The following is a 14,680-nucleotide window of genomic DNA, read 5'->3' as shown; positions in this document are numbered from 1 at the left end:
TTTGGTTGGTAAAACCCTTGAGATCCATCTGCATGTGGGAGATTTCATCCAGCTTTGATGTGGCCTGTGTGACGAATATCGCAGGATTTATGAAAATCTTGCGATAATATCGAGTGAAATTGCCTGAAAGTTTAAAACGGCAATTTCTCGTGAGATTTACAAAATATTGCGAGATTTATGAAAAAACATAAATACCGTGATTTAAACGTGATATTTATGTTTTAAACGGCTATTTATCGTGAAAAAAATCATGTATTTTATTTTTAAATAATTTTTATCAATATTTTCTTATAAAAAATAGTGTTTATATTTTTTAATTAATTTTTTATTGCCGAGATTTTCCTGAAAAAAATGTGAGATTTTATGGATTTTTTTTCAATTTCTTGCGAGTTTTTGAAAAACAAGAAATTGACGATAAAAAATTTTGTCACTATGGATGTGGCAAAGGATGCCTCTCGTGGGTTTCTAACTCATGATGTCCCATGAACTTGGTGATGTTCAAAAATTGCTCTTACTGAGGATGCAAACGGGTTGGATCAGGATAAGCTTAATACATAAGAAAGTTAGATCCAGATTGAGTCGGCACAGCAAAAAAAAACAAATCATAAAAGTGGCACACTGGATCCGGTCTGTTTGCATCCCTAACTCCTACCAATGAGCAAAGCCCTTGTAAGTGATCTGATTTTTTTTTGTTTACATGTAAAAAGTTTAGCTTTTACTGTTTCTTACCATGTCCAGTATTACCAAATTTGTTTCAGTCTTTAAGATCTCGATTCAACCCTACCGTGTCCGTTCTTATTCAGATCAGAATCAAATTCGGATATATGGATCTAATGTGAACTGGATGGTATCCGATCCACTTTGCAGGTCTCCAGATTAGGGGTGTCAATGGGTTGGTTTTGGTTTGCACCCAGGTAGAACCAGACTTAGGAGTCCAGACCAGCCACGAGAAACCGTACCCAATCCTATAAGGACTATATGAACCAGGTTAAACCAGACCCATTCACATCCTAGTCAAGCTGGCGTCGGTGGAAGTTTTTCATTCACGTGGTACACGTGTACGGCAACGGACAGGTTTGGTTTGGATTTGAACGTTGGCGTGGCGTAGAAGCCTCGTCATCGTCCAAGAGCCACCATTTGGTAGCCGACTGAGCCCTACACGCTACACTCAGTGACGTGGCAATAATTCTGCACATTTTATAGTCCAAAGTACCCCCAAAATTCTACCAAAACGACCAAGAGGTCCGGATACAGGTTGCCTTTACCCGTATCCGAATCCGAATTTTGAGAAAAATTGTGGATCTGATAATGGAACCCAATCAGACCCACGGACGTAATTGAGCTGAATATGAATCCAAATTTCATTTGGTAATACTGGATATAGTAACCAGAAGGTTAGAAACAGGGAGTTTTTACATGTGAATAGATCAATTGGATCAGGATCCAAGTATAGATCTTATAGAAACCGTTGTTCTGAATCTGGATCTGCAAATGGATGGATAATCAACCTTATAAGCCTAAAGTTCAATGCAAATATACATCTCGATCTTATTTTAAGCTTCATATCGAATGATTTACTCGGTTTGTATGAGAGGTCTGACCAGATCCAATGCGTTTTCACCCATATTCCCGGCTCCTTGCCAAAACGTGACTTGATATCCAACTAACCAAATCCATTCAGTTGGATTTGCTAAACGGGTCTGGTTCAGATCCAGCTCAAGCGTGGCTGTTACTGAACCCTACAAATCTGGACGAGACATGATCAGATTCATAGTTAGCAAAATACGTGAAAAAGCTAAAAATTGGTTAAAAATAAATAATTATGAAAAATGTTTTCCATTAAAAATATGGATACAATACACATAAAAATAAGCCATAATAATTCAGCAAATAATGTGTAGGGCTTAATTTGGCTTTAATTACGGTGAAGCAAAAAAAGGGATAAACTAAAGGTATAAAAACTATAAAAAAAAAAACTCAATGGTCCTTGAAAAATAACATGTTTCTCGAAATTCCCCACATTTTTGCATTATCCCTCATGTCCACAATCACTGAAGCCCTATTTTTTTAAGACATTTCTATCTTAGAGCTATTCAATCTCGTATGTAAATCTCCTTTATTTAACTAATCATCAAGGAGGTCTGCAAATATATGGTAACATTCACATATATATATATATATAACGACATTTGTGAGATATTAAGTGAATCTCTTTTAAGTAACTCATCATCAATGGATGTCTTCAAATATACGGTGATATATATATATATATATATATATATAGACATTCGTGAACTATCATATGAATCTTCTAATCGTCAAAGAAATTCACAAATGTGTATATTTACATATATATAATATATGACATTTGCGAGCTACCATGTGAATCTCCTTTAGGTTCGTCAAAGAAATCTACAAATGTGTAAATTTACATTTATATATATAGTAAAACATTCACGAGCTACTATGTGAATCTCTTTAAGATAGACCTACAAATGCATGTGACATTTGCTATTTACCATGAATTAAATACTAATAGTCTCCGCAAATGTTTAAGTCCAAGACTTTGATAATCCAATAAAATTGGATCAACATCAAAGTTTTTCAAAAATTACATTTGAATAAATCGTTGTATTCTAAACATTTCTCCTAAAAGGATGAACTTTTTTTAAAGCCTTTATTTTTTGTTTTTTCAAAGAATTATTGAAAAACAACACGTTTTTAGAATTGGCAAGGTATGGTCTTCGTGAGATCCAGATCCAGTTGGCGTATTTTATGCAGGCTGCTTGTTCTACATGTAAAAGGTTTCAATGATGAGACCCTAAGCTGGATCCGATTGTTTAGTGAATCAGATCCAATAAGAGCTTGCCCAACAAAGGTGATCGGTGATGGGTCCATCGGATATCAGATCCAAACTTAGTCCAATGTCGTCCCTCAACTACTTCTGCATCCTATTAGATAACACATTTTGATATTGGGTCCTCAACTCTGTGTTCCTAAAAAAATCCAATGAGCATCTGAATCTTACAATGCGAATCCAATTAGTTAGAGATGTAAATCAGTTCCCATAATAGTAAGGAGGGAGAAAAAAATATCTGGATCTGGTGAGGTTCTTTTTTCGATCCAATTAAATCGGGTTGGATATATTAGAACACCATTTCATCCCTTGAGTGGAGCTGGAACTGGAATTATCGTCATGTTGAGGGGCGCTAAGGTCAATCTCTTCTTCCCCCCGTTCGCTGCACTGGGCTGAACGGTATTATTGTCATTTTAAGGGGTATTAACGTCATTGTCTTTTGGTAACGTCTCCCTTCTTCTACCTTCTCCGCGGAGCGAAGTGGCGGGAAAGAAGATCGCCGATCTCCTCGCCTCCTCGTCCCTCGATTCTTTTCCAGCCTTCTCAGAGAAGAAACCCCTCTCAGAAAACCCTAAGATTTTCGCTTCCACCTTCGCTTCCGTGCGGAAACCCCTCACCAAAACCCTAGGGCTTTCTCGTCGCTCTCGCTGAAACCCTAGGGATTTCGCTCGGAAACAGTTTTCTCACATTCTTCTTCTTCCGCTCCGTTGAGGACTCCCCTTCACGCGATAGTCCATGGAATTATTGGCGATCTCGAGGTCTTCGTCTCATCTACACCTGCAATTCTCTTTTCCGAAGCTGAAGAAGAGCGAAAAACCGTGCGTTTCCGCGAGGTTTAGGGTTAGATCGAAGCCTTCTGATCGCAGGAGCTTGAACGTCGGTAGGATCGATCGATCGAGGCTCATCGACTTCCTTAGAGACTCCAGGCCGGGTAATTTGGTCGAGGATTTGGTAGATGATGTACATCGGGTTCAGATCCCCGGCCTGCTGGAGGATTGCGGGGACGGAGAGGCTGAATCGTCGATCTCTAGGTGTTTCTGGGAGTGGAAGCCTCGGTTGAGGGTTTACTACGAGAAATCGGGTTCCGAGAACCTGAATTCCCCGGCCGTGCTCTTCCTGCCGGGGTTTGGGGTGGGGGCGTTCCATTTTGAGAAGCAATTGAGGGACTTGGGCGGGGAATTCAGAGTTTGGGCGGTCGATTTCCTCGGGCAAGGGATGTCTTTGCCGGCTGAAGACCCTGCACCTTCTGGCCGTGTACATGGTTCGGAGGGCCAGGATGCTTTTTGGGGTTTCGGGAAAGAAACCGAGCCATGGGCAGAGGAGTTGGTGTATTCGGTGGATCTATGGAGGGATCAGATTCGTGAGTTCGTTGAGCAGGTAAACTTTTGGATCTTTTTTCATTGGTTTTAGAGATTTTATGAAATTGTGGAATCCGTTTTCATTGCCAAAATGAGCCATGACCGTCTAAGTCATGGCTCCTTTTGGCACTTAGCACTACCAATCTGTCAGTTTCTCATACCATAGTTTTTCCCATCTTGGTATGTGTATTTTTATAGTTACTGTATATTATCTGTTGATTTGATCCATGAAATTATCTTTTAGAGATTTGATTATGTTGGATTTCCAAATTAATATGCATGAAAGGACATCCACCAATGCGTTTGTAGTTGCCATGCTAGTTTGGACCTTTTTGTGTTTTCTTCTCGTTGGAACTTGGAAGCAAAATGATTGTTAGAAATACCTCGGTTCACAGAACCGGCTTATTCTTTAAAACACAGGGTCTGAGAGATCTGAGAACAGGGGATCTCAGATCGAGGATCTCTGGCCCTGAGGGGATCTCAGATCGGTCCTCTGGATCTGGTTGAGTATGGGATATTCAAAGTCCCTGAGGTGAGTTTGATTGCCTCAATCTCAGATACCCCGATCAGAGACCTGTGTATCTCAGACACACGGATCTCTGGCCCGATCCCTCCCTCTTGGGCCGGAGATCAGTGTATTTTAGGTTGTAATGAGGATCGAAAAACTGCAGTTTGAGATCTGGATTGCACCAGATCAGACCCAGCCCTCGATCCTCCCCCTCCCGGTGTTTTGGCATCAGTGATCCAGAGGCTTTAGAAGATTGAGCATTCAATATGGTGATGAATATCATGAGAAATTGAACATCTTATTTATGTTAGCACAAAATGATCCAGTCAGCAAAATCTGAAAAAGAAAAGTCCATAATCACAACATCTTGTGAGTTGCGAGATTTCCCCATCTATTTTTTGATGAATGCAAACATGTCATGGTTTTTTATTTTATTTTGTTATTAAGTTTTGACATCCAATTATATTATTAAAAAAATCCTAGGATGGTTATGCTATACAACATGTACATATAAGTGTTTTCCAGCTTAATGCTTCTGTTTTTTTTTTTTGGGATAACGAGGAGAAACCACCACTGTGTTTCAGATGTCCCATTGTGGACTGAGAGATACCGTGTTGACTGTGGTCTTATATGGTGTCTGTGGTGTGAAACTCCATCTTCCTGCCCACTGGGAATAGTTTTCCGTAGACTTTGGCATTGCTGCAAGGGATGCACAACTACATATTGAACTCACAACGGCCTTCAACTTGAATGCCTTAATCTCACCTTCCTAGCCAGGTGTGTGGAGCCGTTGTGGGCAATTCTTCTGTTTTAGTTACACGCCATTTGGCTTTATGAGCCAGTATCCCACACATAGGGAGAACCAAAGCAAGAAACTTGAGCTTTTAGGGGAAGTTTGTTACAGATGATTCCAGATTAAACATCGATATATCATGACCTTTCAAGTATAAGGAGTTATTGGATATGCTTTTCTTTTAAGGGCATTATCTCATTCTACTACATTGTTAGCTTTATGTATTTTATTCCTCTCTTGCCAACAGAATTTAGTAATAGGGGATAAATCCATAGGATGTATCTGTCATTTGATTACTTCTTACTTCAATCTGCATGCAAGTGGAATGTATCCTAATAAATATCGGTGAGTTTAGTTATTGCAAACTCTAACTTTGGCCTTCTTTTTCACTTTCTTTTTTTTATATGTTTAATAATATTCTGAATGGGCGTGAGCCAGGTTTAAAGCACTTTGTTGGCTATAGTTTGATTGTTTAATCCTAATGTGCTTCTAGTGTATGTAAGTTCTAGTTGTAACCTCTTTAGGGAGCTTCACTTATAACCTGCAAAGGTTACGTTAAGCATTTGAACATTCTTCTCTGGAAGTTCTGGTGTTTATAACAGTTTCTAGGAAGGGAAGTTTATCCCAGGCTGAAAAAGAGTATTTTGTGACTATTGCAGGGTGATGATTGTTCCTCTAAGACGCCAAGAGTCTTCTTCTTTTCTCCTCCACATATTTATTGAATGTTATGATTATATGATTGCCTGATAAAGCCAATTGGGAGTCTTTCTGTGTATGCGTGTGTTTGTGATGCAGATGCTCATGTATGGTTCTTATATACCTGCATCAGATAAATATGCCTACAATCATGCTTTTCTCAAGTTCCATCACTTAAATATGGTTCTGAATGTGTCACATATGTAAGTACTGCATGCTCATGCTTTCAGGGCTGAACCTTAGTGAAGTGTGCATTATCAAGAATGTGTTATTATACAATACTTCAGTTTTCCTTTGTTGCTCTTTCAGTTTCTATGGTTTATGAATTTGGGACTAATTACTTCTTGTAGTAGTAGATGATATCTGCCTTAGCAGCCTATGCCTGTGTTTTCCTTCTTTTCTTTTCTTTTTTGGGGTAACTTAGAAGCATATCCTGAATTTAGGGATTCAGGGGAAAAGAGTTGTAAATAATTACTGAACTTATTAAAAGAAAGGAAACTGAATTGATATTCTTCTGTGACAGGTTATTGGCGAGCCAGTATATGTTGTTGGAAATTCGCTGGGAGGATTTGTTGCAGTCTATTTTGCAGCATCCAACCCTGAGTTGGTAAAAGGTGTTACACTTCTCAATGCCACACCATTCTGGGGCTTTCTCCCTAATCCAGTAACCTCTCCAGCATTAGCCAGGTTATTCCCATGGGCTGGAACATTCCCTCTGCCTCACAATCTGAGGAAGTTTTTAGAATTTGTGTAAGTGCTCTACTTCACTATGAAATTGCATTTCTCATTATAGTCATTCTCAAAAGAAACACATAGCTTTCTCCTCCCTAACGTGACGTTATGGACTGAGATGGGTTATTTTTGGGAATCTTTAGGTGGCAAAGGATAAGCAACCCTAGTAGCATAGGCAAGGTACTTAAGCAAGTTTATGCTGATGGCTCAATAAAGACTGACAAATTACTTTCCCGTATTCTCGAGATAACCCAACACCCTGCTGCAGCTGCATCATTTGCTTCAATAATGTTTGCACCTAAGGGACAGCTTTCGTTCCAGGAATCTTTATCTAGGTATATTAGTACTGATTCAGATACATTTCTAGTTGTAGATTGTCTTGCAATGTTTGTTTCTTAACTTGTTGGAGAATTTGTACTTGATAATTTGTTCTCTTATCTGTGTCTAAAATTTATAGCCTCTTTCAGGTGTGAAATGAACCACATACCTATATGCCTCATGTATGGTAGAGAAGACCCCTGGGTGAAGCCTATCTGGGGCCGTAACGTGAAACGGCAATTACCTGAATCTCCATATTATGAAATTAGTCCAGCTGGTCATTGTCCTCATGATGAGGTGCCTGAGGTATGCTTCAGTTCAATGTTTACAATATGGAAGAATTCTACTTGCACCATTGTTCCTTTTGTCATTAACTATGCTATGGCCTCTTTGGGGGATCATTTTAGAATTCTTCATTTTCTTGTCAATGTGTTATGACTTGAACAAAACTACACTTGTGGGGTACATTTGGGACATTTGGCATCAGATGAAACCTGACCTAGTTCATGAACTTCAACCTTTCCACATGTAATAAAGATTGTTAATCGGCTGAATGTAGTAGCTGGCCTGAGACGGTGGCAGTATCTTTGGAAAAGGTTTTTTTGGTGTTAGGGATGGACAACGGGCCAGCCTGGCCCACTAATGAACCGGGAAGCCCAGTTCGTCAATTGATGGGCTGGCCCATTGCCGACTGTCTGGCCCGCAGCCTGCCCATTAGGTCCATGGGCCTATTTTGGGCCAGGCCAGTCTGGGCTATCCCATGAATATATATAAAAAATCTATTTATTATATATTATAAATATAATTATATCTTAAATATTATAAAAGTAGAAGCATGAGTATTAGGTGCAAAAAATCGGATGCTTTATAACTTTGTTTTAAATGACTTTCTTGTCATGTGAATTAAGAATGTAATTAAAAAATTTAGGGGCATTTTCATAAAGTTTTCATGAAAAATGGAGTCTTACATGACACATTGTAATTTAAAAAAATACAATTTGTAACTGATTTTTCTCTCCCCGCGACTTTCTCTCCATTCCTTAAATTACCATAACATGAAGAAACTTCCTTTCTTTCTCTCTCTAAAATGTCTCTCTATCCCTCCTTAATAGGCATAAAATGAGGACTCTCTCTCTCTCTCTCTCTCTCTCTCTCTCTCTCTCAGACACACACACACATTGACCATGAAAACAAAAATTTTTATTCATGGGGTTGGTCATTTTCATGCATAACTGTCGAGGCTTTGATTATTAGCAATTTAAGAGTGTAACCAGGTTGGGTTTGGGTTAGATCTTATCAGACCCAATTCCAAACCGGGTCTAAAAGTTAGACCAAAACCCGTCTCAATTTAGTTCAAGTTCGGGTCCGAGTTCAGCTGGAAATTGCGAACTCACATAGGTTAACAGGTTAGGGTATGTATCAGGTTGGGTCTTCAATATACATTTTTTAATTGGGTCTAAGAATTAGACCAAAACCCAACCCATCTTGATTTTGGTCCGGTTTCAATATGTTTACTATTATAATTACTTCTACTTTTAATCTTGATAAATCTATTTGAGACAGACCCTTTTTACCATTTGATTTTATAAGGCCCGGCCATTTGGGGTTATCTAGTGTGTTTGTGTGTGTGTATATATATATATATATATATATATATATATATATATATATATATATATATATATATATATATATATATATATATATATATATATGTCCTAGTTGGTGTGATTCCAATTGTGTGTATCCTCAAGCTTCCTGGCCAAGGAAAATATCAGTAGTCTCTATGAATGTTGGTCAAGTTCAGCATTATGCTCAAGGGTTAGAAGGTAACTAAAGACTTAATCAGCCGTAAAGATACATGGTATTTATTATTTAAGAATGTAACCTTGTGCATCATAATTGTGTTAGGTAAACAAATCAATGCTGCCAACTTCTGGAATAATTTCATACAATAACTTCCAGTGATGAACGTGCAATTGAAAACTGTTCAAAACAGTTCATTTCCAAGTATGATAATGAGCATGTGAAAACAAGCCAGTGATTTGTTTAAATTTTGGCCATTTAGTTGGAGGGGGAAGACTGAAGCGGGGAGTTATCATTAGGCGTTTTTGTGTGTTGCTCTCATTTATCATGACTGGTAACTGTCCCTCTGCTTTAGCTATTCACTGAAATCTCAGCCTGTGCCCAACAGGTGATAAACTATTTACTGCGTGGATGGATTGGAAACCTGGAATCTAAAGGTGCTGTTTCATTGCCTCTTGTTGATAATGCTGAGTCTGTTGAAGATGGCATTTCTAGGGATGTGGAGTTCATCAAGGAAGGATCAAGGAAGTTGGTGCGAGTGCAATTTTTTGGATCTAATGTTTCCATTTGGAACAGCTTGAACTCTTTCTTCGGGTCTCGGATATCCAGCTTGCGAAACAAATCTCGTTAGCATAGAGCAGGTCGTGTCAGTGGTATCTCTTCATATGTGATAGAAAGCATTCTTTTGTAAAATGTAAATAGAGTTCGATATGCTTTTCTCCCTAATGATAAGGTCAGGTAATAATATGTTCAAATTTTCAAAATATGTTTTTTTTTTTGTGTATTGCATTTACAGAGGTTTTCTTTGTTTTGTTTATTTTTGATAGCCGGGAAAAAATCATTGATTTTTTATCCACAGGATGTATACTTGGTTGACTTGCACATTGTTTGCATTGCCTGTCGGCATAAAAACCCTAAATCTCCTTTGTCCACCAGAGTACACCCCGCTTCAGCCTTGCAGCGAGGATGCAAACTGCAGGTTTCAAATTCATGACATCCCTTCAACTTGGTGACGTTAGGAATTGCTCCTTAGCCAGATGACCAGGGTCCTTATGGTCCGTGAAAGGATGTTAATTCACCATTAATTTATAGCTTTAACAAATTTAAAACATCCTGGTTCATTGCCGTTATGAGCAACAACTATTTACTAGTTTCGTTGATTTTTTAATATTGCATTGAATGTTTTGTGGATCGGAATGTTATGAATATGATCCTTATGATAAAAAAGTTTTGCAGTTCGTTTTTTTTTATATTTATGCGGAGAAACCACCCCCAGGATCAGAGGCCTAGTCGTGCTGGCTTTGCCTGCCAGACTTACAGTTGATGTTCTGTCCGCCTAAGGCTCTGTTTGGGAACCCGTGTTAAAGGGAGTTGCAAGGAGTCGGAGGAAGTACAATTACTGGATTTCAAAAGAGTTAAAGGCTCTTTGTCTGAGCATAAAATTCAGCTTTCAACTACTCTTGATTCTTCAACATGTTTGGGAACCCGTAGCATGGTATTTGAGTAGCGAAGAATGTAGAAAAAAGTTATATTGAATTGCATTATTGACATTTAAATTTTTTTGACAAACAATACTTAAATTAAACATAAATATTAATTAAACCCAATGGCCCACGCTTTGCCAGATATTGAGTACAGAGATGTGAGAACTTCTATTAAGATTACAATGTAATATTAAATACCTTTTATACAGATTTACTCATACATAATTCATTGTCCAACAGAACTGGAAATAGCTGCTGATTGCTAGAGCAGGAAGGAGAGAGCCATAAGCCTTAAAGTAGACATCGTGATATAATTCAGAAACTTCAGTAAAATGAAGGGACAACATACAAAACCATAGTATTCCTAATGTCTCTGATGGTGGTTCCGAAGAACTTATCGAGAACACAGGTTCAGACAAATGATGCTGATGACAGAACATGCAGAGCAGGTCTCTTGGCAATGAGCCCCTCCAGGTTGAACGCGTTGTAAAATTTACAGGCAACTCTGCTAAGCATTGCATCTCTCGATATCTTGTAATTGCCATCAGGAAGTCTACTAATAACCATCCTGAAGACAGCTATAAATATGTCATGTAATTTAAACAAAAGAAACCAATAGAAAAGTGAATAAGAGGAAAAATAACTATTTGCAATGAAAGTCACTGCCTGTATTTCTTAAGCATAAAAAGAAAACACAAGTTTAAAAGGGACACAATTAAATGCATCAAGAACAGATGAACATTCTGTAACAGAACAAGATCATGCAAACCTAAAAAGGGATACAATTAAATGCATCGAGAACAGGATAATGGACATTCACTAACAGAACAAGATCATGCTAAACCACGGGGTTAAGTGAATGTTGGTTCATTTTAAACCACATCGCTAGAAGAGAATTACTTGACAAAGAAACCAGATACATAGATGAGTGCATCGACTATAAATGGCCTCACAACGAGTCCAATTGGGTGATTTTGGTAAGTGTAAATACAATGATCACTAATACCTGAGCAGCAAAATTATTATTGTGGGAAAACCTGCATTACAGTTTACTGCTAACATGAGACATAAGGTTATAACTTCATAACATGCATGATTGCATGTCAACAAATTTTACTTGTCACTCGTTATTCACATGTAGTGCAGAATGTGAATAATGAGTGAAAGAAACAGCAGCCGTCCAGTACATTATATTAAACAATGAATACACCTTAATGACGTAAATCAATCCAGGAGAAAGAAGTCTGGAAAACAAGAGATCCAACAGTGCAGAGAGGCTAAGAATAAAACCCATCTATGCATGAAATACAGACCTGTAATAGGAATCAAGGGAGATACTTTCATGGAAAAGGCTTCCTACAGACCTCCATGTGTAACCAATGGTCGCCAAAACTGCATTTCCATATACATTTTGTCCAGAGAAATAGGAAGCCCTGACATTTAGAAGTGGCTCCCAATCAACAATTTCTTTAACAGTAGAGAGATCCTCCAGAGGAATCATAATCCAAAAGTGGAGTATCTGGAACAGAAAAATATAATCTAATCTCAGAAGAACCTTTGCCAATGGCCTTCTAATAGCAAAGTGGATATATCAAGGTTGCCCAACTAGGAAGCGGAAGAGGGAAACGTACGGAAAGCGGAAGTGAGAAGCGATACATTTTAAAATGTATAGGAAGTGGAAAGCGAAAAATTAATATATATATATATATATATATATATATATATATATATATATATAAGAATTGAATGAGAATCAAAATGAAACACAAATAAAAACTAAACTAAATGTGATAAATATTAAATTTCATGTTAGTGTAAGAATTAAATTTTTAACAAAATTTAAAAATGATGACTATCAATTTAGAGAAAACACGTGGAAGTGAGTGAGAAGAGAGAAAAAACCACACTCAAAGATATCGCCGATATTTTGAAAATATTGTGATATTAACGTGATACAATGGCAAAACAATATTAAAGGTAAAATATCATGATATTTTCAAAATATGAAGAATTTATATATATATATATATATATATATATATATATATATATATATATATATATATATATATATATATATATATATATATATATATATATATATTGCGATAATATCAGGATAATATTGGGATAATATCAAATAATTTTTTTTACATTTTAAATATGTTTTCTTCTTTCTTTTACATTTTTTACTTATTTCTTTTATTATTTATGTATTTTTTTCTAAACATGATATTTTTTTTACTTTTTTGTTATTTTTATATTTTTTAAGCTCCTATATTTTCTCAAGATTTATCACCAAACCTATATTATCATGAGAAATAGCTTGTTGACCGATATCGATATTTGTGACTATGAAGAAAATATATAAAAAACAAGAAAAGTTAAGTAAGAGAACATGTAAGAAGAATAGACGAAGTGTGAGGAAAGCATATGAGAAGCGTCGGGGAATCGAGGTTCTCATCAAGTCTCGAAAGCGAGAAGTATCGCACTTCCGAAATGAGCTTCCCACCTATCTAAAAAGCTTCCGGTAACTCCGAGACATATAGTCATAATTTTTAATAGCTTAGTATTTCATTTAGAAACATGAAATGATAATTCAGTTATGGAATGTCAACCTGCTATTTACCTTGAAATTAAGAAGAATCACTGACACCAAGTTTTTGGGCAAGAACATCCATAAAATATGCATTAGAAGAAAGTTCGAGTTTAAGTGCAACATGTTTTTCCATAGGACAAGGTATATAAATAGCATTTGTTTGAAGGTTTTCTATGGATTCTGAATGCTTTTCGATGAACGACTGCATGACCCCTGCAGGGTAAGGCGTTTGTCTTGATACCCAGAGTTTATCCCTGAGGTACATAGAGAACCAGATTGTCTCTACTTCAGCTTTTGGATTGATGGACTTGCACAAAGTAAAAAGCTTGGCATGGCAGACAAAAAGGATAGAAGCAGGGACCAAACACTGAATGCAACTTTTTTGCAGAAGTGCCGCTCTGAAGTGAGCAACCAGTGGATGAGGTGATTTGAGAAACTTGACAACAAAAACAGGAAGTCACATTTGACATATCGGATTTTTAGGGGACTCACCAGAGTCCTGGTGAATCCCGTAATAGCAAATACCTCTTCTTTTTAAGAGGAGTTCAAATGTGCATTTTGGAGGAGTTTGGGAGTCGAGGAAACTCAGCTGAAAATCTCGCCTTCCTCCAACTCCTCCCAAATGGCAGCCAAATCCTTATGTTGAGTACCACATCAGATAACCGTACGTCTCCGATTACATCTCAAATCCTCGTGTTCCCAAACACAACTTAAAATTCTATTAGCTTACCACTTGCCCCAAGAGAGTTGAACGTTTCAGCTTGCGCAAAGGGTGATGCCCATGAGATTTGAACCTAGACCACCTGCTTAGCAGCCTAGGTCCCATCCCACCACGCCATACCCCGCTGGGGGTTGTTAGTTTAGCAGAGGAAAAACGTATTAGGAGATTTCGATGTGTCAGATAGGTCCCTCGCGCGCACAACCTATGAGACCTTTGTGACAATTTTGAAATACCAAAGTACCAAACTCCTAGCACTATGTAATGAGACAAATTAGTAAAAGCAAAAAACAAAGTATAATTAAACACAGTATGCAATAAAAAAAATAATGAAAAAAGAGTGAATAATACCTAACTAGTGTCAATTGTGGATATAGTTATAATAGATAGTCGAATAATTCACAGAAAACGGTGGAGTGACCCATATCTCTCTCTCTCTCTCTCTCTCTCTCTCTCTCTCTATATATATATATATATATATATATATATATATATATATATATATATATATATATATCAAAATGGGTAGCCACAATGCAGTGGCAACGGTGATAAACTCTCTCTCTAAATGGGTAGCCATAATGTGGCAATGGCGATAATGGTGGAATGAGCTCTCTCTCCCAAGTGGTTTTAAAAAAAGAAGAAAATTTGGTCTTTTTCGTTATTAAGTCGGTCAACTCACTGAATTTAAGACCAGGCATGTTTTTGAAGATATAATCTTTAAATGCATGCTGTTAAATGCAATAATTGAAATGTTAAGCAATATTTATAAATAGTTGATTGGTTAGGTGCCCTTTTGTAAATTGTTCAA

At 37.3% G+C, this 14,680-nt stretch overlaps 1 protein-coding gene across 3 annotated transcripts; it reads left to right on the top strand.

The window, feature by feature from the left end:
- Window positions 1-3,324: 3,324 nt before the first annotated feature.
- Window positions 3,325-11,210, top strand: LOC149836521 (pheophytinase, chloroplastic-like). 3 transcript variants are annotated; one of them, XM_090005392.1, is made up of 6 exons: window positions 3,325-4,234; window positions 6,736-6,962; window positions 7,088-7,279; window positions 7,412-7,568; window positions 9,457-9,709; window positions 9,928-10,209. In XM_090005392.1, exons 1-5 carry the CDS (start codon window positions 3,593-3,595, stop codon window positions 9,697-9,699), a joined length of 1,461 nt encoding a protein of 486 aa, XP_089861518.1. In that variant the 5' UTR covers window positions 3,325-3,592; the 3' UTR covers window positions 9,700-9,709; window positions 9,928-10,209. The 3 variants fall into 3 exon arrangements, with proteins under 3 accessions (XP_089861518.1, XP_089861517.1, XP_089861516.1); XM_090005391.1 differs by lacking the exon at window positions 9,928-10,209 and adding an exon at window positions 10,793-11,210 and having other exon boundaries at window positions 3,326-4,234; XM_090005390.1 differs by lacking the exon at window positions 9,928-10,209 and having other exon boundaries at window positions 3,326-4,234; window positions 9,457-9,832.
- The last annotated feature ends 3,470 nt before the right edge of the window (window positions 11,211-14,680 follow it).

The sequence above is a fragment of the Nuphar pumila genome, chromosome 5 (assembly GCF_984573655.1).
Source record: "Nuphar pumila chromosome 5, dmNupPumi1.hap1.1, whole genome shotgun sequence".
Taxonomy (NCBI): domain Eukaryota; kingdom Viridiplantae; phylum Streptophyta; class Magnoliopsida; order Nymphaeales; family Nymphaeaceae; genus Nuphar; species Nuphar pumila.
The sequence above is the reverse complement of the archived record's forward strand: the minus strand, read 5'-3'. Positions and strand labels throughout refer to the sequence as shown.